Source organism: Conger conger, chromosome 12 (assembly GCF_963514075.1).
Source record: "Conger conger chromosome 12, fConCon1.1, whole genome shotgun sequence".
Lineage (NCBI taxonomy): Eukaryota > Metazoa > Chordata > Actinopteri > Anguilliformes > Congridae > Conger > Conger conger.
This window is the reverse complement of record NC_083771.1, coordinates 37032755-37059548: the sequence shown is the minus strand read 5'-3', so window position 1 is coordinate 37059548 and position 26794 is coordinate 37032755. Positions and strand designations below refer to the sequence as shown.

The following is a 26794-nucleotide window of genomic DNA, read 5'->3' as shown; positions in this document are numbered from 1 at the left end:
TTACAGGAGGGTACAGCCTCACAAATTTTCACATGGCTGTGCTGCGGTTTTGTTTTCATACACAAACACAATGATGTATGAATGCCAAAATAGGAGTGTAGGTTCACAGAGCACTGAAGACCGACAGTAAAAAGACTACACCAGATATGGAAAATAGAGATACTGTAATAAATCTACTTGAACCATAAATTGACCTGGAAATGAATTAAGCAAAAACTTGAAACTTGTATGACTTTTTTAGTTCAGGTTGTTTTAAGGAATGATGTACCAGTTGAAAATTTGGGAGAGTAATATACCTACCATCGAATGTTTTAGCAAGGTTGTTTTAGCTAGATTGGGGATGTGAATGCAGTATCCCTCCTCTATCCCTCCTCTCCATGTGTGATGATGGGTGACATTCTTGCCTCTTCAGTTACACTCCCACTATCGCACACTCAGGTACTTTTCGAATGATCAGTCAAGTTACAAGAAGCTTACGTAATTATTGCACAAACTTCAGGTACTTTTGGCAAGTCGTTCGCAGGTTCAGTGAAATATATCCCCCTCCTCCCAACCACCCCCCCCCCCCCCCCAAAAAAAAAACAGAAAAACATTTATTTATTTTTTCAATTAAATTAAAGACAGAACCACACACACAGACACACACATGTGGCTCAATCTCCGTAATTCACTGTATTCTTTATATTCCTAGTTCGCTGCATTTGTGGCGCAAGATGGACATCAACCTAACTCAGCCAGGCTCGGAAAAACCATTGATGGAGGTGTGGCTTACCTCCTCTCAGGGAAGGTTCTCGTGACGTACTGAAGGAGCCAGCGCCCCTCAACTACCCGTGACACGCGCCGTACACACTCACAAACCCTTCAGACGTCAGGGAATATGGCGGTTGTTTAGGTTAGTCAGCCTGTTCTTCGGTACAGAGCAGCTGAATGAACTAAAACGCTCGAAGATAACAGTGGGTTCCGTACTTTCATCTTTCTAACCAGCATTAGCTACCCAACGTTAGATTTTTTTCTGGGAAATTACGCGATATGTGTTGTTTTTATTTTATGAAGTTGTCCTATTGAGTAACGCTACTGCCACATTGCAATCGTTTGCCGCTTTTTAAGAAACCAAAGGGGGCGGGTTTTGGTCATTAGCTTGCTAGCTTCCAAGATAGCTAGCTAGCTAGCTCATTTCTCTTGGCGTTGCCAGTCAGGTGCATTTTAATGAAGTCAACATTTATTCAGTTATTGCTAGCTAGCTGATTACTGAGAGGACATTTTCCCGTTTGTGGACTGTCAGTATGAGTTTTGACAGCTAGCTTGCAAATAACAACCGCTTTTCCGTCTGGATTTTTTTTATTATTATTTTCTTTTTTCTTTTTTGGCGAGGGTGGTCATCTAACAAATGTCGGATAATCAGAGCTGGAATTCTTCAGGTTCCGAGGAGGATTTGGAAACTGAGTCCGGACAGCCTGTTGTTGAGCTCGGTGGAGTCCTCAGTAAGGTAAGTTGCGTTAGCTAGCTAAGTCAAAGTTAACGTGAAATCAGGGTTGGGGGAGGCACTCCTGGCTTTAGGAGACCGGACTGTTTGAGCTCGTATTTGGGAAGCTACCTGCCATGTTATGCTCAGGACTGTCAGTCTTACGAATTAGTACATGCTATGTTAGTTAGCTAAATGCTATCATACCGAGCTAGTTGATCCTTTTAATTTGCATGTAGCTAGCTAGCTAGTGACCTCGCTAACGTTATCTAAATATTGTCAGATAGCTTACGATAAACTGCGTTAGTTACTTGATTTCTAGTATACTCGTTTTAAAAGTAACCACCAAATGTTGCTAACTAGCAAGCTAAGTTAAATATATTCGCATGTTGATAACTAGTTAGCTCTAGTGCACTAAGTTACTGCTGGTAACGTTATTTCGAATTCGTCACGTGTAACGTTAGTACCACCATGCCGTATTAACTAAGTTAGCTAACATTGTGTTGAAGGTCTCAACAACGCCCAGGTAGTTTGCTATCCAAATTGGATTAAGTACAGCTAACTGTCATTGGATGGGTAGCTAGCTAGCCAACAATTAGCTGGCTAACAAAATTAGCTAGCTAACAACAGCGAGATTACGTCTGACGTTAGTTAGCTAGGCTAGGTAGCACTACCTCGATATCTGTTGCAAAGATAATCTTTCCGGGTAAATTAACCCATTGGCTGGTCATCTCACAACATGCGTAACGTTAGCTAGCCACATTAGCCTAGCACAACACTGTTCATGTCAGCTATCCTGTGAATGTTAGGCAAGCTAAATTAGAAACTTGTAATGTTAGCTATGCGATTCAAACCTGATGTAGGCTCGTAGCTGGCTGTGCGATAATGAGCAGTTCGCTTACTAGTTTGCTAGATAAAGCCATGGTATTTACTCCATCATAATTGCCACGCACTATAATGTGCGCAAATCATAGCTAGCCACAACGACGGATAACCAGTGTCCCAATGCCAGTAACGTTAACTAGCTAATTTGAATGTTTGTTTCTACAGTATGTGTCAGTTTGAAGTTAAACAGGAATAAGACGCATTGAAATATAATTTTTAGTAACTTGCATTCCCTTTGACTCAACACACAGCTGTAACACTTGGTAAATATTATAGATAGTTAACTAAATTAATCCATCCCATCACATGCCGACTCGAGACAATGCATTTCCACGGTAAAATCGATTTATTTTTTTTATTTTCGCCGATGAAGGGAATCTTTCTTTAGAAAAAAATAAACAAATGTAGACTCGCCAAAACATTGTGTCTCCATGGTGTTTTGTCTGTGCTTGTACTGCAGTGGACCAATTACATCCATGGATGGCAGGACCGCTGGGTCGTGTTGAAGAACAATACCTTAAGCTACTATAAATCACAGGATGAGAGAGAGTACGGCTGCAGGGGATCACTGTGTCTCAGCAAGGCTGTTATCACGGTAAGGCATGTCATGCGTTTGATTATCAATTCTTTTTTTAAAGTAACTTAATATCTGGGCCATCTTGTTACCTGCTCTGTTGGTTGTGAATTGAATATGTATGCTATCTCTTTCTTTCTTTATTTCCAAATGGTTATTAGGCCAAATTGGTTTTTAATTTAACTTACTAGTCATTTATATTTTACAAGAATGTTTGCATCCACATTTTATTGGAATATCTTATGCTTATGCAGAACTATTTATGTTCTATAATGAACTGGCTTCAAGTTTTTTCTCTTTTACATCTCACTACGTTGTGTTCATTTCATTCTCCACTTTGTTTGCCTTCCCTGAACAAATTCTACCCTGATAACCATATCTCCCTCACACCTCATTGATTAAAGGCTTAGCAGTGGGTCAGCTGAGGTTTTAAACGGTAACAGTATAACAGATGTTCCACATGGAATCTGTATCTGCTGAAAGTGATTACATTGTGAGTGTTAACTTGTCAGATGACTTGAGGAATTTTCAGCACAGACTTTGTCTGTTTTGTGTCACTGGTATGTGCCTAGGGGGGACAGCAAAGGTTCACAGGGAGAATGATGGAGCTGTGAAGGTATATTTCTGAAGTTGAGAGTTAAGTTTTTCATGTTTAAATTGGCAATTAAACTGCTATCTGACTCGAAATATTGAAACAAATACATTTTATGCAAGGTTTAGGTCAGGTTTTAGATATGTTTGTCTTTTAAGAACAGTCAGTGTGGGAATGTATTTGCATGATCCGTTCAGGTATTTCCTAGCTGCATTCCTGCAAAGGAATAAATGCCTTATTGTTCTTTGATTGTGGGGGATTGTATCAGCCCAGGTCTACATTTACTCGGCTCCTGGGTTAGTACACATTAACCTCATCATCGATTTCTGACACCGTGGGTACACAGTAGTGAGAAAGTGTAACATTGAGTTGACATAGTCGCATGCCTATGATTATGGAAGTCAACATCACTAGTCCTGTAGTTAGGTGCTTCTCAAACCAAGAATGAACCAAAGTGGTTAATAGTAGGGAATGATAATTAGCATCATAAGTGTATTTTCACACATTTGGATGTTTTAGATGTTCACACATTGCATGGTATCTCTGCTGTGTTAATCGATGGATGAATAGTTTAGGTGCCACTGTACTCAAAACCAGAACAAAAACGACCCTTTTTGGACAAAAAACGTGCCGACACAGGGTTTTGAGTTTGTGTGGCACGATGTGTCCAAGCCCCCAGTGCAAACTGTTCACTAGCAGTTCACAAGTTCTCAGACCGTCCACTGTCTACGATTGGTTCATCCAAATATCACATGATCGGTTGCTTCGCGGTACTGTGCGGTATATTGCATTCTGAAGTTTTTATGTTTTTATGTTTTTATTGTATGAATGTAAAACATTATTGCATAATAAAACATTACATGCTCATTTGAAAACAGATGGACATGAAAATGGAAGTTGAGTTTTCTGAAATGAGAACTACTGCGGTGTGGAACTATTTGGTTGTGTAATGTAAGCTGTATCGCCACATTCAAAGCAGCAACTGAACAATAATGAATGTTCTTATTCCCTTGGATGCAACATGATTAAAATAACTCTAAATTTGATTAAACCACAAAATGTTTGTCTCAGTTCCTGCCAATAGGGCACCACGAATGACTTGCAGCCTGCAAGTAAACAACAAGAACAATTCAATGTTGTCAGTCATTATGGTGCTGAAGGGCAGCATTGAATTGGTTCGGAATGCAACTTAAGGCACGCTGTGGATGAGCAGACATCTGCTAACAGCATAAGAAATAATTACAGAGCTGAAATAAAGGATTAGTGGTCTAATATCACAATATCTACACCGCTGCCAAAGAGTCAAAAAATTAATGACAGGATTTATGTAGTAGAGGCGTCATTACAGATGAACAACCGCAGAAATCCACTACATTTGGAAGTCTACAAAAGGTCTTTTATTTTTTATTTCCAATGTTATAAAAAAGTTTAACTCCCTCCTCACAAGTCCACGATCACAATCTTCAACCCCCTGTATTGCGTTCACACTCCGTTATAATGACATCTTTCGCAAAGCCACTATTCTCCCTGTTTTTCTTCTTTTTTCCCCCCTCATTTTTTATTTATAATGAGAGGGACTATACACTAGAAACCACATTCGCAAACAGGCAATGACAGGCCTGTTAGATATATGAGATATATGAGGATCATATCATCATTCCTGCATTGTCTCTGCCCTGAATTTATTAATCTGTCAAAGACTATTTTTACCCGCGATTGGCGGGTGTTCATTTTGCACACTGATTGCACATCTTTAAATGTATGGATTTGATAGCAGGAAATGTCAGTTCTTGCTTTGTGTCTGAATGGTTACCTGCAATACTTTGTCTGTCTGCGTCGGGAGTGCCTACTGTAATGTGCATCTCTAAAAGGCCTGTTTCATGGCTGTCTGCTGTAGTATTAGTTAGCATGCCGGCAGGCCATTACTAGCCTCGACCAACAATCAGTTCAAAAGTTTCATGAACAATATGGCTTATCTTCACATATGAGCTGAATAATTGCTGTGAAAATGGTAGCTATACTTTAAATGGCAAGGTTTCCATTGAAGTATCATTTAATGTCAGTTGTCTTTAAACAGTAGTCATTTGTTCAAGCAGAAATAAGTATTTAGTTTCGGTGGTTCCATGTTCCTCTCAAATGAGTGGTCTGCGCTGGGTGTGTATGTGAAAGGAGGACCTTTTCAAGGTCTCCTACACTAAACAGACTTTGGTAAAGGGACATTTCTTAAGCCACCGTGGATCTCCTTAGAATTTGTGAATGTATTTTCTGTGGGATATTGGGGCACTTCATTAATTCATCTGATTATTTCATGTGTTGGATCAGCATTTTACCTTTGTGTTTCACAGCAGTTTTTACCCTTTTATGAATCAGCCTACTCTTATGTGATGTTTGGGTATGTGCAACTACTTCCTTGCTGCCAGAACCTCAGTTTACACTACAGAAGTTATTCTGGGGTGAAAAGCACACAATTCCCTATCCAGCTTTCCAACACTTAACCTAATTTCTTTTTGTTTTAATTTGAGAACATGCCAGTTCATTTTGACTTTGTATACTGCAGAGTTCTGTATTCCCCATTTGGTTGCAGTAATAGCAGGGAGAATTTACAGAAAATGTGTGTGTCATCCTGACGGTGTCAGTTGATGCAGCTCGGTCTTCCCTGGGAGCGTCTTAGGCAGCCACTGATGAGACGCTTTGCCCAAAACACAGTCCACATAGTGTACCACCAAAGACATATCGATTTAAAGCCTTGGATCCCAGTTATGTTTTTTCAGCTTTGCTAATTGTAAAATGAATAATCTACTTGCCCTGGAGGAGTCGGTGCGGTTAGAAATATTAGTCTGCTGCAGTTCAAACAGCCTTGTAAACTACAAAAGTATTCCTAATTGGTTTCATTAAGGATCATTGTGATATGTTTGTTAATTATGCCCATGTACAGTATGTTTTCCCATTGATGTAGATTGGCTTAATTTAAGAACTATCTACAGTAAATCCTCAAATTGTGTCCGGGATTCTATTTGAAGCCGGGCCTCGGATAATAGCCGGCGGCGTGGTCGATTCGGACAAATGAAGGCCGGCCCCCAAATACAAGCCTGGGTAATATTGCCTACCCGTAGGGCTATCAGTCCATGAGCACTAGAAGACATTGTTTCGATTTACCTCAATGAAATAAAAGAGCTCTTCTTAATATTTTATATTGTTGGTTGGTTTAATACTGTTGCCAATGAAAAGTCGTTGTCCTACACCATGGGTATCCAACACGTTGCTCTCAAGCTACCAGTCGCTTGCCACCCCCTTTTGACTAGCTTGCCAAAGGCTGAAGCAGTATACATTTAAACACAATTGTTGCCGCGAGGCATTCCAGCCTACAAATTTAATAAAATGTAAATCAGGCAAAATTAAAAATTAACTCAATTTAGGCTACTTGGCTACGCAATAAGGTTTCCATGTATTTACAGCACAGAGCACGTTCAATGAATGAATGAAAGCGGCTGCCTTGACTCGCAATAAACAGATGGGTGGAAATCCCGTCACTCTTTCAACTACATAAAACTTAACAGTGAACCATCAAATACCCCCCAGATTTCAGTGCCCATCAGTCCCAACATTTAGCAATAGAATCAAACAGTCCAAAAGTAAATTAAATCCCAAACCAAAGCCAAAATCTTTTGATAGCCTACCGGTATGCTCGCATGTCTCACAATGAAACGCACTTTAGGAAAAAAAGATCCTTAACTTGCTGTTATCTACGCTCATTTGTTATTGTTCGTGAAGGCGTGTCTGGCAAGTTGTTATTTTATGAAGACGCATCTGTTTTGGCTTTCATTAATGGTTTAGCTACTCAAGTTGCGTTTCTGAACGGTTACAGGAAGTGTTGAACAGTGTTGGCCCACTTTAAGTGTAGCCTTTTACTTTATTTCTAAGAATACAATTCTACAACAGAAGCCTAATAAGAAATAAAGGCCTGACTCGAATACAAGCCTGCCCCAAATAAAGCTGCTTTGTGCAGCCTAAGTAAATAAAAGACCCTGGACACAATTTGAGGATTTACGGTATTTAATTTTCCATATTGCCTGTATTGAATTCCAACACTTATTGAGCTTTTGAAAGAAGTGACACTGAATGCACTCTATTGCTGTCTGATGGTAATTCACAGCTGATAATGGGTATCATATACCTTTGATTTCTAGATGGCGATAGTGATTGTACAGTAATTACCTTTACTACTCCACTTAATTTAATTTGGAACATTTAACATTCAAGTAGCTACTTATGAATTGGGCCTGATGTGGTGGAAATGTGATCAGTTTCCTGAACAGTTATGCAAGTGTAGTTCCTGGAGAGGCTCAATCTTGTCTGCCTGTTGTCTGTCTGTTCTTATTAACTGTGAAAGTTCACTACATGGCACTGTCTGTCCTGAAAGACTTCCAACTTTTGAAAATGAATTTGCTCATATATTTCAGTTCAGTGATTACCATGTTATTCACTGGTGCATGAGTCGGTTTGTTTATCACTAGCTGCAACTTCCTGAAGAAGTTGGGTCTGTAGAAATCTGACCTTCGCAGGGAGACTGGGCGATGGGTTAGGCAAACATTACATGTGTGAATGAAGGCTCTAGGCAGGCTGCTGGAGTCACACAGGGGTCAGTAGTCAAACATGGCCTTCTGAATTGCTCAAAATGCTTTGCTGCATTTTGAGATTGCATTCGGTTTGTATACAGATTTTTTATTTTTGTCAAATCTATGTAGATATGTAATTCCAACACACAGGAGGCGTCCTTTTCCAGAACAAGCATTTAGGTTTGACACACGGGTGCTGAAAATGCCAGTGTGCATTATCACTGCTCCAGATTACCATTCCTCAGGGGTCACAGCTCTGCGGTGGCTTTGGTTTATTGACACTGTGAATATTTGATAAAGGCAGGGCTGTTGGATGTGTTGCTGTCAGTGGGGGTCAGCTGCACTTAAATGTCAACTATGCTCTATCTGTAGCCCGTATTTTGTTTTTGTTTTCATACTGTGCCTTGAAAAGTAATGCCTGGAATTCAAGGGCATTGGGAGCTGATTCACTCCAAATGATTCACTTCAGTTACTGATACACCATATATACACTATGACTAAGAGCCCACTTTGCTGTGTGGAGCAGAGGCATGAACTGTACACCTAATATCTTACTTTGTCATCAATTTTCTAAATGTAATCAGTGACTTCAACTTTGAACTTGATGTATACATTTAAAAAAATGTTCAGTGTATTGGATACATGCTTTTCAGATGCAGTACAAAAATGCAAAGGGCCCATGCCCTGAAGCAGCCCGAGGAGTTTTTAGAATAACAAATACAAGTAAGCAATATGATATTAAAGTTGTGCTCTGTACATCTTTTTTTTAATGAAAAATGGAAACTGACATGATATGCTATTGTTTGAGAACAATTGGTGGATAATTGGAGTCTTTCTTATTTAAATGGTTTCTATAAACCTATGAACTTTTTTTTTTCCCCCTTCTCTTTTCATGTGAACATGAAGTTATTGTGCAGTAGTAGGCTTGATTTTGAAAACCCGGGCTCCATATCTACTCTAAGTCTATTTCCAGAATGCCCTGGTCGTTTGCACATCAAATGTTGAGCGAGCAGGAAAGGGGTCAGATACGAGATGTGCACATTTGTAGAGCGGACATGTGTCTCCTTTCCTTACATCCTCACAACTTCCTGTGGGCAGTGTCGAAGAGAGGAAGTGCATCAGCGAATCTGGTTACTCATTAAGGACACGGGTTCTCTTCTGGATTAGTTCCTCTTCCCCAACGCCCACATGCACAGCAAGGCAAACGTAAGCCGGTCGCCGAGTAACCTTATCCAGGATCACTATGTTCCGTCTGAGGAAACATAATGGAACATGTTCCCTTTCAGCGATTACAGGCAGATCAGATTGTTTCAAGTGCAGTGATAGTATGTTTATAAAAAATAAATAAAAACCCTGCAACCTTATTATATACACTTCAATTTGGACACACAGCAGAAATACCCTGCTTTACACCACACCTAGAAAATCCTTGCTTTTTCAACAACTGCCGTATCCTCTCTTGCACAAATCATTCTGTGGTACGTTATATGAAAGAATGGGAAATCGGCAACCTCATTTGAGAAGAGTCATGCGTGTTGTAGACTCGAATGCCCTGGTGCCAAGCTCATTCAAACCCACTTCCACCGTGGCCTGATGGCGGGTCTCACCAGAAGTGTTGTCATGTGACTGCCAGCGCATCAGTCTCCTGAGTACCGAATACAAATCGATTCTCCCATGATTCGACATGTACAGTGCAGTCCGTAAGTATTTGGACAGTTATCCCATTTTCTTTTGGCTCTGTGCTCCAGCACATTGTATTTGAAATTAAGCAATGAATATGAGGTTAAAGTGTAGCCTGTCACCTTTAATTTGAGGTGTGATGTGTGTAGGCATTGTATCCCTTTTTTTTTTTTTTTTTACAGTACATAGAAACAAGATTAGGTACTGAAAGCTTTCTTATACCTGCACTCAGAAAGCAATTGAATACACCTGACTAATCAGCTAAGAGGCCACCTGTCCAAATACTTTTGTTCTAATAAAATGGGGGCACTGCGCATAAAACGGATGTCATTCCTACATGGATCACCCAATATGGATGTACATACCCTCAAAATAAAGGTGGCAGTCTGCACTTTGACTTCAAATCCAATGTGCTGCAGTACAGAGCCAAAAGAACAGAAGTTGTTCCACTGTCCATAGACTTGGGATCTGCACTGTATAATCCATGAACTGCCATTAAAGGAGAATTTTACCTTAATTGTTACAGCAGTGTCTTCTACAAATGGTATGCAAATGTATTGCAGATACAAGAAATGTTCAAGCCAAATGTGGAATTTTGACATACATTTTTTTATTTTTTTATTTTTATTTTAAGCAACCCTCTGTTTGCCTTACGGAACATACAATCTCCTATGATGCATTTCTGTCTTAATGCCCACTACTGCACATTGTAGTCTGGGAAAATGAGGCAGTGGGGAAGATAAAGGGTCACCGCCAACTTTTTGTAGGTAGCTAATCATTCGTTATTTTTGCGGAAAGAAAAACAAACAATAACAATAAAAAAACAGTTGAAAAGTGGAAGACCATAATATCAAAGAACAGCAAAGCCAGCTAAAAAAAGAAAGAAAAATAAATGTTTTAATGAGAAGTGCAAGGTTGATGATAACGGCAAGTGCTGCTACTTAATGGTGTTTCAGGTAGAAGAGCAAGTCGTGTTTCATCTATATGCCCCTGAAATGTCAAAACACTCTTGAGTTACACGTTCTTCATTTTATTAGACATGTAGCTCTAACTTTGGTAGCCCTGGATTCATTAAAGAAAAATGACAAAATTCTGTAATTACTATTCTTTGTTCATTTAATCGCATTATGAAAACTATTTGTTTATTAAAAAATGTTTTACAAAGTATGCTCCTATGGTTCAGTGATTTTTAATTAGCATATTTTGTCAAAGAAATGGTGTCTGGTAAAATGTCTGGTACATTTTTATCTTAATGTCTGGTACAAAACCACAGTGGCTGGTTTTACAAAAAATTTGTTTCAGACCCTGTCTCGAGCAACAAGGCTTTACTACTGTTGGTACTAAATTTCTTCTTTCTTCTTTGAAGTCTGACCCAAACTTGTTTATACTCCTTGAGTTGTGATGATGAAAGCGAAAAAATGCACTTTACTGCCTTCCGTGGTGCTTGTTTGTTCTACCCTGCACAAGTGCTGCTGAGTGAGTGCGTCGGCCCTGTGTAGCCCAGCACATCCTGCGCTATTGAGAAATGGAGCGTAAAGAGCAGTTTGCTAACGATTCTCTAGAATGGTCAGTGCTGATTTGGATATGATGTTTTCATTTGCTTTCATGTTTAGGATGTTCTGAGATTGAATTACCATGTTTGAAATGGAGCATGGTCTCCTGTGGTGCTCAGAAGTGCGGATCGTGACTTGACACGTGCACCAGGGGTTGGCGGGCGCCTTCAAAGCCTAGTGGCTGGGATTAGCATCTTGGGAAATATATGAAAGCGTTGCTCTTTCGGGTCAGGCCTCTCCAAATATTATACGAAGCGCTGCAAACCCAAGATGAGACCTGGCAAACTTTTCAGAGTGACTTCACAATACAATGGAGCTTTTGTTCTGGCCGTCTTCAGGCTCAGTGATTCAGAGCCTTATTCAAGCTTCAGAAACGGGTTTTATCTGGCCCACATCTCTTCACTGCGCTGCCCTCGGTCTGAAGCACTGCTTCAGGCTTTAACTGTGGAGTTTCATCGGTTAAGACAAACCCGGCTCTCAGCTTCAGGTCTTAACTGTGGAGTTTCATCGGTTAAGACAAACCCGGCTCTCAGCTTCAGGTTTTAACTGTGGAGCCCGGCTGTTTTTGCCCTGTGCGGGTGATAGGATGATGATGACGCAGCATACAGCGCCACAGGCATTGTACTCTCTACACTGCTGATGCTGTAAATCAAGTGAAAATGTTATTCTCTAAAAGTAACATAGTCCTAGTCATGAGAATAAAATTATTATTATTATTATTATTTTTTTTTATATTGATTTTGTTTTTGTCATGTTTACCTGCTAGGGCGGCACGGATGGTGCAGTGGGTAGCACTGCCGCCTCACAGCAAGGAGGTCCTGGGTTCGAATCCCCGTCGGCCGGGGCCTCTCTTTATGGAGTTTGCATGTTCTCCCCGTGTTTACGTGGGTTTCCTCCGGGTACTCCGGTTTCCTCCCACAGTCCAAAGACATGCAGGTTAGGCTGATTGGAGAGTCTAAATTGCCCGTAGGTATGAGTGTGAGAGTGAATGGTGTGTGTGCCCTGCGATGGACTGGCGACCTGTCCAGGGTGTATTCCTGCCATTCGCCCAATGTATGTATTTCAAGCAAAATGATACAGAGCCTTGATGACTGTCTAGATCAAGCAAGATTATATATTTTCTTTTCTACATATCATTTTTATTGCATTTTTTCCATCATAAGGTGTCTGTGCTCATCCATCTCTTCCCTCAATGTGGGAACTTACTTGCAGTTTGCATTGGTGTTGAAATTGATAACGAGTTTGGCTTAGAAGTGCGAGTAATCAATTCAGCCTTGAGACTGCTGCCCAATGAACAGCCCGGTACTAACAAAATATTTTCTAAAATGGCCATTAATGATCCATTTATGCTAACACATTCACACCTGCCCCAACGCCTTTCCCTGTTCTAGGACTGAAGTGGATAACTTCCATGGTATATCAAACCCAGATCAATTAGCAGCCTGACCCAGGACCACGTTTGGGAAACACTGGCTAAGAATCAAGCCTCTGCATTGGCACAAACCAACAGAGCATCAAGCTAAAGGTGTATTGTACTATGTGGCAATGCACACAGACACAGAGTAGCAGTTTGGTCCCATCTGCTGTAGCCTGACGTATTTTAGGTCTTCAGGTCTTTTTTTAGGTATATTGGCCTCCACTGACTTCCTATTGCCTCACGCATCCGTTTCAAGGCCCTAGTGTTGGCATTTCAGGCTGCTAAGGGGACTGCCCCTCCTTACATTCAATCCTTGATCACTCCCTACTCCCCAGCCAGACCACTCCGGTCTGCCAGCTCTGGTCGCCTTATGGTTCCCTCTTGTAAGTCGCTTTGGATTAAAAGCGTCTGCCAAATGACAAAAATGTAAAATGTAAATGTCTTCATTTACAATCCCTGCTCTCTCAACCACGCTCACTGGCCATTTATTTAAATGGTCCTAACTGTGTCCAGTCCTACAGGGGTGACCCCCCTGCTTATTTAAATATCTGTTCCCAGTACCCCTGTGACCCCATGTGACTCCCTCGTGGCCACAGTTGGTTTTTCCATGGGGTGGAATGTTCTAGAGAGGACGAGAGGGCTCGCCACATGTTCCACATGTTGATCCTCACCGAATATAACCCCAGTGTTGAAAAAAAAATTAAAAACAGACCCAACCCCGAGGAAATGAATGCAGTTTTGCCCCAGAGTACTATTTCCATATTCATATTCACATGTGTATTTCAAGAAGGAACCATGCATTAGTGTGACTGCAGTAAAAGTAAAAAAGCGCAGATTTCGAAGTTTAGCTTACAAGATATGACTGCATTTCACATTTCATGGTTCAGAATGATGGACACTTGCACACAAATAAAAAAGCACGAGGGCCTCAAACTCTTGATCTCACAGGGGCCTCCTTGTGCAAGTTGCATATTTGCAAAACATGACCAACAAGCCCTTCAAGTCTCATACACTGCTAAACTGCCAGTTCACACCAGCGATCTTTCCCCAGAGACCACCACTTCTTCCTGAGTGAGTTAGGGGGGAGGGGGCTGATTCACAACAAGCACCCGATTCTCTACTTATTTGTCCACCTAAATGGGTCTGTTTGTGTAAGAAGAGGCCTGTGGGTTTGTTCTGCAGGCAGGTGTCATCATATGCTGTTCGATCACTTCTTCCCCGGCCATTTAAAAGCTGCCTCCTGATCAGCACACAAAAGCGCCATTGTGTGACGGAGCTACTGAAGCTGCTGTCAAACATTTCCAGCAGGAATGCAAACGTGATCCTCTGTTTATAATTCAGGCAGGAAGCTGAGCCCTGAGGGGGATGTTGAGCCGGGGGAGGTGTGTGAAACGCTAAGGTTCAGGTACAGACCAGAGGAAAAGGCACAGGAGGTTCAGCAGTCTGGTTATGATGTTATCTCTGCTTTATCCTGTGGATTGGGCGCCAGTTCGTGTCCAAGTTGCTGCCACCAAAACACTTGCTGCAGAACAGGGGAGAAACGGATGAACCGAATGGTGAAAGAGTAGAGTTGGCCTGAGCATGCTTTCATCAGGGAGTCCTCTGTTGGTTTTTATGGACACTTCATAACCCAGCGTAGTCTATGCTGCATCTCCCACCAGTCTGTGAGGGGTAAACTCTACACATACCTTCACATGCAGGTCATATTAACACTGCAAGGCTGCCTGTTCCACATGTTTTGCGGTTGAGGTTGATGATTTCCACACTTTCAATTATGAGCTTCATTATTTTATAAGGTTATTCACATGATCATTTAAAGCATGGCTGTTGAGTAAAAGGTGGATTTATGTTTTGTTGAAAAAAATAAGCTTCATTTTTATTTAAACTATTTATAAATCCACTTCTGTGTTAGTCCTGGTTCAGGTGGTGTATGTAAATCCCAAAGTAGCTGTTCTCAGAATGAGGTGATGGTCAGGTGTGTGTGTGGTTTGCTCCATCGCACCTGGGCCCCAGCAGGAAACATGGTCTAAGTTCAGTTTACTGACAATAGTTAAATTAGTGAAAGTTATTGTTGAACTGAAGTTGAGAAATACGGGTGTTTGTGCTTGTTGCTGGTATTCAGCCTGACTGAATAAGCCCAAATGACAGGTAACAAGTGGGCAACTAGCAACTAGCAACAAAATGCAAGGTCTCCTTTAATTAAAGGACCTACGGATCTGGTTTGGATTGGGATCAAAGTGTTTAACCTCTCAAAACCACAAAAGACTTTCATTGTTATCTTTGTGCTAGTTGGCCCTTAAACGTGTCCTTGGCCCTGAAGAATGTCAGCGGAGTTGTTAGTTCCTCAGGGTTTCACCCTGGATATAATCACTGCACTTGACTGCATGCAGGGGCTCTGAAACAGAGCAAACGAGGCGGCCATTTAAAGTCTAACACCTGTACTCAATGTTTAACTTGCGCTACATGGAGTGGAGGTTGTGCATGCAAGCATGTGTGTGTCTTCTTTAACAGGATACTGGGATTCGTAAAGCTACAGGCTGATTTTAGACTTGGGGATGATTGGATTTGGGACAGAGAAAAAGGGATTTGTCTTTAGCTATGCTCGGAAACTGCAAAGGATGGCAGCTCTAGGCATTATGGAGTACTACAGGTTTTTTTTTATTGGTACTTCAGGAAATGATTAATAATATCGGCATACTTTGTTCATCCCTGCACCTTTTGGTCCTCACAGTCACGCTGACATTAAGTTTTTAATGTATTGTTGCTGAGAAGCTGTTCTCTCTCACACACACATACACACACACGCACACACATTTCTAATTACTTGCTTAATGCATAATGCTGCTTTCAGTTGAACCGTAACAGAAAGCTGAGCTGTGGCTTTGTGTGCAGTTCTTGGTGAAATCATTGTAAGTATGGCCCTGCACCAAGGCAGGTAGGCCAAGATGATGCCATTGTCTCGTTTGTAATTATAACTCTGTTGAAACATTTGGACATTGCCGACAGCAATGTTACGGGCGGTTTGTAAACAGACTGTGACACTTTGTTTGTGTTTGTTTTTTTTGCGCTTTATTAATGTGCTGCGAGGGTGTCGGAACCCGTACGTTTTCCTGTGGCGTAAAATGAGCGCACTTGCGTGGAATGTAAACGCAGGGGTGGGGTTGACGGCTCCAGAGCGCTGCAGTCGGAGGAGGGGACGGAGTGCTGGGGCTGTGTGTCTGGAGCCAGAGGGGGGTTTGGCTGCGCATTCCTCAGCCGGGGCTTTAAACTGCAGAGCCGCCCAATTCCACACATTCCTCCACAGGCTCCCACACCCGCCCGCTGTACCGCGTCAGAGCCCTGTGGACGTGAGTCTCTCAGTAGTACTTAAAACAACAAGTAACTCCCGTAGTTGAAAGGACTCTGTTTCATTGGCAGGTATCGGGTCTGATTTCCACACCGCTGTTTTCCCCCGGTATGACAGGAGCTGGCAGCGCTGTCCTCCTGTGCTCAGACGCAATGCTGCCGCTGAGGTGTGAAGTGTGCCACTAGCCCTGTGGTGTTAATCACACTCTTTCCCCAGAGCGCAGGCTAACAGACCGCTCTTTCCCCAGAGCGCAGGCTAACAGACCGCTCTTACCCCAGAGCGCAGGCTAACAGACCACTCTTTCCCCAGAGCGCTGGCTAACAGAGCGCTCTTACCCCAGAGCGCAGGCTAACAGACCGCTCTTTCCCCAGAGCGCAGGCTAACAGACCGCTCTTTCCCCAGAGCGCAGGCTAACAGACCGCTCTTTCCCCAGAGCGCAGGCTAACAGGCCGCCCTTTCCCCAGAGCGCAGGCTAACAGGCCGCCCTTTCCCCAGAGCGCAGGCTAACAGACCGCTCTTACCCCAGAGCGCAGGCTAACAGACCGCCCTTTCCCCAGAGCGCAGGCTAACAGACCGCCCTTTCCCCAGAGCGCAGGCTAACAGACCGCCCTTTCCCCAGAGCGCAGGCTAACAGACCGCCCTTTCCCCAGAGCGCAGGCTAACAGACCGCCCTTTCCCCAGAGCGCAGGCTAACAGACCGCCCTTTCCCCAGAGCGCAGGCTAACAGACCGCCCTTTCCCCAGAGCGCAGGCTAACAGACCGCTCTTTCCCCAGAGCGCAGGCTAACAGACCGCTCTTTCCCCAGAGCGCAGGCTAACAGACCGCTCTTTCCCCAGAGCGCAGGCTAACAGACCGCTCTTTCCCCAGAGCGCAGGCTAACAGACCGCTCTTTCCCCAGAGCGCAGGCTAACAGACCGCTCTTTCCCCAGAGCGCAGGCTAACAGACCGCTCTTTCCCCAGAGCGCAGGCTAACAGACCGCTCTTTCCCCAGAGCGCAGGCTAACAGACCGCTCTTTCCCCAGAGCGCAGGCTAACAGACCGCTCTTTCCCCAGAGCGCAGGCTAACAGACCGCTCTTTCCCCAGAGCGCAGGCTAACAGGCCGCTCTTTCCCCAGAGCGCAGGCTAACAGGCCGCCCTTTCCCCAGAGCGCAGGCTAACAGGCCGCCCTTTCCCCAGAGCGCAGGCTAACAGGCCGCCCTTTCCCCAGAGCGCAGGCTAACAGGCCGCTCTTTCCCCAGAGCGCAGGCTAACAGACCGCTCTTTCCCCAGAGCGCAGGCTAACAGACCGCTCTTTCCCCAGAGCGCAGGCTAACAGACCGCTCTTTCCCCAGAGCGCAGGCTAACAGACCGCTCTTACCCCAGAGCGCAGGCTAACACACCGCTGGCTAACAGAGCGCTCTTTCCCCAGAGCGCAGGCTAACACACCGCTGGCTAACAGACCACTCTTTCCCCAGAGCGCAGGCTAACAGACCGCTCTTTCCCCAGAGCGCAGGCTAACAGACCGCTCTCTCTCTCTCCACAGCCCCATGAGTTTGACGAGTGCCGGCTGGATATCAGCGTGAACGACAGCGTGTGGTACCTGCGCGCCCAGGACCCGGAGCACCGGCACCAGTGGATCGACTCCATCGAGCTGCACAGGGTAAGGACACACATCCCACCGCGTTCCCTGAGAAACCTCACACCGCCTGATACGGGCCGTTTCAACAGGCGGGACTGCAACGGTTAAAGTGCGTTAGCCGTTTCCCAGACGATAAACCAAGGCCACAGAGTGTATGTGAGCTTTCTTCGCGGTTGCTGTGCCGCTGAAATTTCTAACGGCTCTTTCATTGTGATGGTTGCTGAGTGCACCCAGACAGTTTTGCAGTTGCGCTTTGTTTGATGTCTCGCACTAGCCAGGTCACAATAGACTTTGATGGATATGTGTGTTTGAAAGGTGCCCCGGACTTTCCGGCCATTGAACAAGAAGTGCGGAAGTGGGAACTGCAGTTGAGTTGAATTTTACCCTTCGGTGAATTCCAGGTGTGAAAGACATTATGGAGACATTATTGCCATCAGGAAAGCTATAGCTGTATGTGAATGTCATTAGTTCTGGTGAAACTGTGGTCTGCTGGAAACATTCCCATGAAGACTCACTTGGGTGTGGACATGAAAAGAGGTTAGGAAGCATTATAGGCTGTCTGCCAGTATCTTCTTTTCTGTTTTATACGGCATTATTCTACTCTTCACTTGCTTTAGGTGTACTTTGGTGTGCACACTGAACTGCAAACTGTACTACTGTATGAAAGAAGGTTCCGGATCTCTCTGAAACCTGCAGGTCACAGTGCAGTCTGGCTCCATAAAGCCTGGTGACCAGTCAGGGATTCTGGCTCCTCTGATAATATGTGTGATTTCAGTACCTGCTGAGAAGTTAAGGGATTGAGTTTAAGAATAAAGGTGGGGTCTGTACTCTTAACTACAGCAGTGATTGTCCATTTGAAAGGTGTTTAGTCCATTGCTGTAATGAAAGTGAATGGTGGGCACTGTGCTAGTGGACCGTCCCTCAGTGTATGGTTGGTGTGTGAGACTGCATGTTCTGTGTGTGATTGTGGGAGCTGTCGGGCGGTGTAGCCAGCTAAAATGCTCCGTCTCAGTGCAATAAGGCACCGGTATGCATCCTCATTCTTTAAATATACAACTGTTTCCAGGGCCACAAGATCATAACCACCACAAAATAAAGTCATTCTAACAGGATTTATGTGTGATAAATGCGTGTCTTTTCCCTGTATCTCCATCTCCAATGAGTAAGAACAAGTGTATTCCCTTCCACCCGGTTGGCTTTCGTATTGTGACTAATGTTATCCCAGCTGCGTGAGGAGTCTGTAAGCTGTATTCAACATGTCATGCCTCTGCTCATGACCTCTAGACCCAGGGGAAACCCTGGTTTTATACCATGACAATCCGTTGTCATCCCTTCTCCTGCTGTCGCCGTTGGGACACAGAGCCATTTCTCCGCTCGGCCCTGTGGGACGTAACCTTACACGCCCTCCCAGGCAAGCCCGCATATCATGAGCAAACTGCAGAGGCAGAGCCTGAACGTGCAAAGCCACGGTCTCATCTGTCATGAGTAAATGAGTGGCAGGTGTGAACCATGTCGTTGGTGATCTGATCTGGACATGCGGAGGGATGAACATATGGGCAGTAGCAGTGGGGTTTCTGTACCTCCCCCTCTTATGTCCATTAACCCTTTTAGATGCTGTCGTGTTTAGGAAACAAGTCCAAATCTCCAATTCGTCGAAAAACATCTTCACGAGGGAAAAGACACCACGGCAGCAAGCTCTTCAGGAAAATCTGACTTTATTTAGCACAAGTGCATAAAGCCGGACCAGTTTTTTCATAAACATGGACCTCGACTGTCATTTTTACACCCATTTTATACACAGTTACTCCTCCTACAACTTCTCCTCAAACCTCATTGTGGCAAATCACCCACACTGTTCTTATCTTAACTCCTCCCAAAGCTCCTCCCACAACGTCATTGTGGCAAATCGCCAAAGGTCCTTATGCTCTGCCAGCTCTGTATAAAGTTCAGGACGCCCCCTGTCCTCACTTCACCCCGCACCTGCTCTTGGCAGAGTCGGAAACTACAAGATCTCATAAAGGTCAGGACGCCCCCTGTCCTCACTTCACCCCGCACCTGCTCTTGGCAGAGTGGCAAACTACAAGATCTCATAAAGTTCTGGATGCCCCACCTCGAACACACACGTCATCCATACACGTCACTCTGTATCTTTCCACATATGGGTCACTTTTCTGTCACGATCTTATGCGCAGTAAATCATTGAAAATATACAGACATACTAAACATTTGATTAATATTCTCTTCTAATATTATTTTCTAATATACAGACATACTAAACATTTGATTAATATTCTCTTCTAATATTATTTTCTAATATACAGACATACTAAACATTTGATTAATATTCTCTTCTAATATTATTTTCTAATATACAGACATACTAAACATTTGATTAATATTCTCTTCTAAGTGAGTAAATGTGCGTTGCATTCTTGGCATTCTTTACTCTCATTTCAACAGTTTTCACTGTGGTTTCTTGCGTTTTCATAAGCTCAGCTATAATTAATGTTCGAGATTCATTTGATTTGATAACAATGTGATATATGTGATATATTGAATATAAGTCACTTGCATATAGATACACTTCTGGCATAAATCATCGAGAGTCCCGGAGAACCCAGCTCTACAGGCATATCTCGCTGTGCTCGTGTCCTTGACCGTCTACACCGTTCAAGACGCCTCCCCCCGCCAGCTGGCTGCTTTATTAAACTCCGGTTACATATGGGTCACTGTGTAATTCTAGCACAATTTAGCAATTAATCAGTTTGAAACTATACAAGGTACATATCATACTTTAATACGGATATATTGGTACACTTTTAGCGTACATCATCGAGAGTTTTGGAGGAACCAGCCTGCTCATCAAGGTTGAGTCTGATTTTGACTTGTGATTGTTTATCATGCTTTTAGGAGGGAGATCTTTTGTTCTGTGAATTTTCCCCTACAATGCGAGATCACAGATGTGTTTAGAATGTTCTTAACTGGACATTCTAATGCTGATGTCACAATCACTACTGCTAATTGAAACCAATGGTGTTCTAGAACACAGACATAGAATTTAGAAAAATGGAAAAACAACATTCCAAGAGGGCCAAACCCAGGCCAATAAGGCAACAGCCAGACTGCAGCTGTTCGTCTAATGTGATTTATTTCTGACCTCCGTTCCCTTTCTCCGGTGCGTTTTACCGTTCCAACCCTTCCGGAAAGCCATCTGCAGTTAGCGCTTCATTTAGCCTACTCATTCATTTTAAACCGGCTTCTCCGCCTGCAGGCAAAGGAGAAGTGGAAGCGTATTAAGATGCAGCAGGTTCTAGCCAGGCGGTGTCCTGCGTTTGATGTGAGCTTGCGGTGTTCCCCTGGACACACCTCTGCCGTGGGCGGGCTAGTGCTGACGGGCGGCCCGGCCCCTCTGTCCCAGTTTGAGCAGAGCAGAGCGCGTTCTGGGCTCTTATTGCAGAGGAGCGGGTTGTGGGGTCCAGGCCCGGTGCTGCCTCCTGCTCAGGCCTCGGCCTATAGCGCCCCTCGCCCTGTTTGGTACGTTACACCGCGGCCGCCCTACAGAGCTATTCTTAGACTAAAGAGAGCCTGTTTGCTTAAGCTCCCCAGAGCCACAGCAGGCCTACATTATTCATCCCCTCCCTCCTCTGGTGCACGAGCATCGGGAATGTCCCAGAAACACAGACTGCACGCAGCTGTGTGCGTGTGTGCGTGTGTGCGTGTGTGCGTGTGTGCGTGCGTGCGTGCGTGCGTGCGTGCGTGCGTGCGTGTGTGCGTGTGTGCGTGTGTGCGTGTGTGCGTGTGTGCGTGCGTGCGTGCGTGTGTGCGCGTGCGTGTGTGCGTGCGTGCGTGTGTGCGTGCGTGCGTGTATGCGCGTGCGCGTGTACGTGCAGGAGAATATTACTACAGTATATGATGGTTGCAGGTATTGAGCATGTTTTAATAATTCCCACACTATTGTCGCACTCACAATGTAATTCAGGAGACCTTGCAGTGCAGATACGGGGGTGTGAACGGCGCCCATTGTTTGCAGTGGGTGTGAGGGACAAAGGATACGGGCGAGGCCCCCGCACTGTAAACACACCAGCTCTGCACGCCGCTCACCACGGCAGCACAGGATTCTACAGACACGCCTGTCACACGCCCCTCTACAGCACGCCATCGGCCTCTCACTCAGCGCATCGGTCTCCAGGAGCGCTCCGTCCTGTTAGCGAGAGACGGGAGGGGAGACGGGAGGGGAGACGGAGGGGAGACGGGAGGGGAGACGGGAGGGGAGACGGGAGGAGAAATGGAGAGAAAGAGTCGGGCAGAGAGACGGAGGGGGAGACGGGAGGGGGAGACGGGAGGGGAGACGGGAGGAGAAATGGAGAGAAAGAGTCGGGCAGAGAGACGGAGGGGGAGACGGGAGGGGAGACGGGAGGGGAGACGGGAGGGGAGACGGGAGGAGAAATGGAGAGAAAGAGTCGGGCAGAGAGACGGAGGGAAAGACCGTGACAACGAAGGAGAAGGAGACACAGGAGGGCAGATGGAAGGAGAGAGGGAGAGAGGCAGAGGGAGAGACACAGGAGAGACAAAGAGACACAGAAGGAGAGACAGGAGCGAGGGAGAGAGATGGAGAGAGACGGAGGCATGGAAAGAGAGAGGGATGGAGGGGGAAGGGTGCTGGCTCGGTATTGGCTGCATGGAGGTGATAATGCAGCTCTGAGCCCCCAGCCTTAGCACCTCTCCACAGGCCTCCCACACTGCTCCTGCTCACTCCTGTACCCGGCCCTTTATACACAACCTGCCAAAACCCTGATAAACACTGGAGCATTCATAACCGCAAACATGATAAAGTCAAACCAGCTCGGTGTGTGGGCATAGGGTGTGTAAGACATTACTCTCAATGAGCACTTCATTAGGTCGACATGTACACCAGCTTGTTAATGAAAATATTCAGCAAATGCCAATCAGCAAATTTTGTCGGCTTAATTGGCTTTAAGTCGTTTAAGCCTCAAACCACCGTGCTGCAGCCAGATATGCAGTAGATACTACAAGAATTGTTTGTGGTTTGATGCTCATTTCATACCTTGGGCCCTTGATGACTTAAAGCCATTCAGCCAACAAATGTGTTCCATGCTGTATCAAGATCATTTACAGCATTTACACCCCCCAATTCCCATGGAGATCCATTTTTGAGAGTGGGTGGACTCTTTTATCCAAAGAGATGGACAATAAATGCATACCATAGGTCATTAGAACAACTGCAGAACAGGTTGGGTAAGGTACAATTTGCATGAAGAATCAGTTGTCTACATCTGCTGGCTTGCTGCAGGTTTGTGTTTTGGCTGGGTGTGGTACATGCTGCAGTGTGTATAGGTGTGGGGTATTCTTAAAGAGCACAGGCCGTGCTGTACACTGTTATCTCAGTGCATAGAGCAGCAGGAGGATGTTTACTTTGTGTGTGTGTGTGTGTGGGGTGTGGGGTGTGGGGTGTGGGGTGTGGGGTGTGGGGTGTGGGGTGTGCTCCAGCCCCTTCCTTACGGTACCGCTGTTTGTGGCGTGGGGCCGCGCTGGGGAGATTTGTGCGGGTGTGGTGACTAAGGCGTGCCAAGGCCGTTGCGGTCATGTGCTTTTGTGTGCGGTGTTGTCGGGGCGTTGGGAAATCCCTTTCCCCCCTCACACACGAGTGGCTGGAAACGGTGACTCACAGCCCACCCCTCGCCTTCCGGCCTGCTGACGACCTGACTCACCGCGCAAGCTCCCTCCCTCCCTCCCTCCCTCCATCAGCCCCGTCTCTCGCTCGGTCTGGCGCGACCGACAGTTACCTCTCCCCCTCCTGAGCCTGTCCCGCGGCCCTGACCGCCCCAGGTAATGTGTCAGCGAGGATCAGCCGCGCGATTACTGCACAGATTATGAGCTGAGCTCTGCCCCAGAAACTGCAGCTTCTGAGAGCCCCCTCTCTTCCCCACCCTCTCTTCCCCACTGAGCCTGCTCTCTTCCCCACCCTCTCTTCCCCACAGAGCCCCCTCTCTTCCCCGCTGAGCCCCCTCTCTTCCCCACCGAGCCCCCTCTCTTCCTCACTGAGCCCCCTCTCTTCCCCACCGAGCCCCCTCTCTTCCCCACAGAGCCCCCACTCTTCCCCACCGAGCCCCACTCTTCCCCACTGAGCCCCCTCTCTTCCCCACAGAGTCCCCTCTCTTCCCCACTGAGACCCCTCTCTTCCTCACTGAGCCCCCTCTCTTCCCCACCGAGCCCCCTCTCTTCCCCACAGAGCCCCCACTCTTCCCCACCGAGCCCCACTCTTCCCCACTGAGCCCCCTCTCTTCCCCACAGAGTCCCCTCTCTTCCCCACTGAGACCCCTCTCTTCCCCACTGAGACCCCTCTCTTCCCCACTGAGACCCCTCTCTTCCCCACAGAGTCCCCTCTCTTCCCCACAGAGTCCCCTCTCTTCCCCACTGAGACCCCTCTCTTCCTCACTGAGCCCCCTCTCTTCCCCACCGAGCCCCCTCTCTTCCCCACAGAGCCCCCACTCTTCCCCACCGAGCCCCACTCTTCCCCACCGAGCCCCCTCTCTTCCCCACAGTCCCCTCTCTTCCCCACTGAGACCCCTCTCTTCCCCACTGAGACCCCTCTCTTCCCCACTGAGACCCCTCTCTTCCCCACAGAGTCCCCTCTCTTCCCCACAGAGTCCCCTCTCTTCCCCACAGAGTCCCCTCTCTTCCCCACAGAGTCCCCTCTCTTCCCCACTGAGACCCCTCTCTTCCCCACTCTCTTCCTCACTGCGCCCCCTCTCTTCCCCACCCTCTCTTCCCCACTGCGCCCCCTCTCTTCCCCGCTGACGGCCCTGTCCTCTCTCCCTGACAGCCTGGTGATGTTGCTGTTCTGATAAAACCTTCACTGTCGCCGTGGAGCGTAATGGGAGCAGACCCTCAGAGCGGCTCCTGGGTGTTTACCTGCCACATCCGCAGGTGATGCGCGGGATGGCTGATAGCGGCTCGCACAGCTGCCTCGCACAGGGCGGATCGAAGCCCCGTCTCGACACCCCAAACACGCTCCACGCCTCCGGGGTCGGAGTTAAACATTTAGCATTTATGCTATTCCTTGGGCTTCCTCCAGCGCTGATCAAAGCGGGGGCGTACGCCGGGCTTCCTGTTCAAGGTGCTGTGATATTAGGCTGCACAATGCTTCGGATGAAAGCCCATCACATCAGTGGCACAAATCTCCTCATGGACATGCAGATTTACTCGATTTTATATCGGCAGTGAGCGTCTGTGCAGTTCAGTGATTCTAATGTCCAATTACCCTCGCAACTACGCCTGCCCATTTTTTGTGGTTTGATCTTCGTTCCATTCTTTTAATGCGGTCTGTAATGAGCCGGTGATTGTGATGTAGATCCTGTGTTTTCCACGCTTTTGAAAGTGCATTATGCTGCTGGTTATGCACCTGGCCTGGCTTTGTTTTGTGGCCGCGTTCTCAGTGCTCTATTTCTGTCCAGCGATATTGGTTATAAGGGTATTGATTAATTGATTGGTTCATGGAGTCGTCGGGGAGACTGCAATCCCCCCATCGCTGCTGATGCCGGTATTTCCAAATGTGCCTGATCATTGCCTTTTTGTCCACACGGAATGGTGTCCGTGGTTTCCGGAAACCGGAAATGCAGACGCATGAAAAACTTTGAAAGGCAGCAAGTCAGTTTCACTGCAGGGGTACTGTGCAGACTGCTCTGGAAGGCAGTGTTTTGTGGTTCAGTAAAACGTATCTGCAGAAAACGTTATATTCTATTGTACACATTATTTAGGCATGGGTAGGAGTAGTGTGTTCCTGGCCTGTGAATCTCCCCAGTTCACCAAATTCCCTGGCAGGACTGAGGTGGGTCTACACCAGTCTGCAATGTGTTTTTTCTGTCTGTGGAGCTCTGCTTTTTCTGCTGAACTCTGCAGAGATCTGTATACACTGACCTGTTATGAAGAATGAATCTCACTGGCCAACAGAAGGCTTGACTGCAATCGACAAGGTGAAGATGCTTGCGTGAGCCGCTTGCGCGAGTTTCTGCTTGAGTTGAGGTGAATAATGTATATCTGGTGCCACCTAGAGGCTGGATGCCATCATGCAGTTACATTCTCAAATCAAATTCAGTTTTTATTTACTGTTGCTTCTTAAACAGCCAGTGCTCAGTTCATTTTGATTGTCGGAATTACTCTGGGTCCTGCTTGGTGGAGTTAAAATGGCTGAAGAAACAACGTGGTTGGATGAGTTGATTTCCCACAGTCTGAAACTGCATGGAGCTGCTGTTAAGGGAAGACTGAAGCAGCATATCTGAGTAGATTTGTGCAGCAGTGGAGTGGCTCAAACAGGCTGATGTGAATGATAATGTAAATGGCTCATACTCGGGCCGATCTTATCGAATGTCTCTCTGCCTGCCTGCCCGCCTGAAATGTTTCACCGTTACGGAATGCGTAAATGCATAATAATAAAAACATTTCTTTGTATTGGTTTTGTACGATAAGTGCTGCGGCGTTCAGCTTGCGGCCGTTTAATGCTGCTCCGATTTCTTGGAGAAACCGCACTACTGACGGGCGGATGGGGGGGGAGAACACACTCAAATACTCGGGCCGTGATATTTTCACAAGGATCATTTCTGTTTAATTCAGGTAGTTTGACATTTTCTGAGCCAGGAAACCGTGATTAAAGTGCTGCTGTGGGGGTGGCTGGACCAGGGGGCCTCGTGAAGTGCCGTGTTCCCAGACCCAACCTGCCGTGGAGGGATGCAAATAACGGTTACTCACGTTCTTTGTTAATCAAATTCGCATGTTAGCATGTAGCCTGTTCGGTGACTCTTTTTCTCTGAAAGGCATGCTCAGTGTGTGAAACACAGCTCCCTAAAAGTGCCGTTCAGCCGTATTGCCTTGGCTCCTGCTGGAATAATGTAGTGTATGGACAGCTGGACATGACTGTGTTATAGTCCTGCGGACTCTCCGGACAATAGGAGACCACTGAGGGAGCAGAATACCGCTTTACCTCTGACGCATTTTTATTAACCCTCTACTTGGCCCTCTACACAAGCCATAAA

At 45.8% G+C, this 26794-nt stretch overlaps 1 protein-coding gene across 4 annotated transcripts in view; it reads left to right on the top strand.

The window, feature by feature from the left end:
- Window positions 1-870: 870 nt before the first annotated feature.
- LOC133142308 (ceramide transfer protein) overlaps window positions 871-26794 on the top strand; it is a 45298-nt gene continuing 19374 nt past the window's right edge. For all 4 annotated transcript variants that reach the window (XM_061263459.1, XM_061263456.1, XM_061263458.1 and 1 more), the window contains exons 1-3: window positions 871-1486; window positions 2808-2942; window positions 17649-17765. In XM_061263459.1, coding sequence (XP_061119443.1) covers window positions 1388-1486; window positions 2808-2942; window positions 17649-17765 — 351 coding nt within the window. In that variant the 5' untranslated portion in view covers window positions 871-1387. The remainder of the gene's footprint in view (window positions 1487-2807; window positions 2943-17648; window positions 17766-26794) is intronic.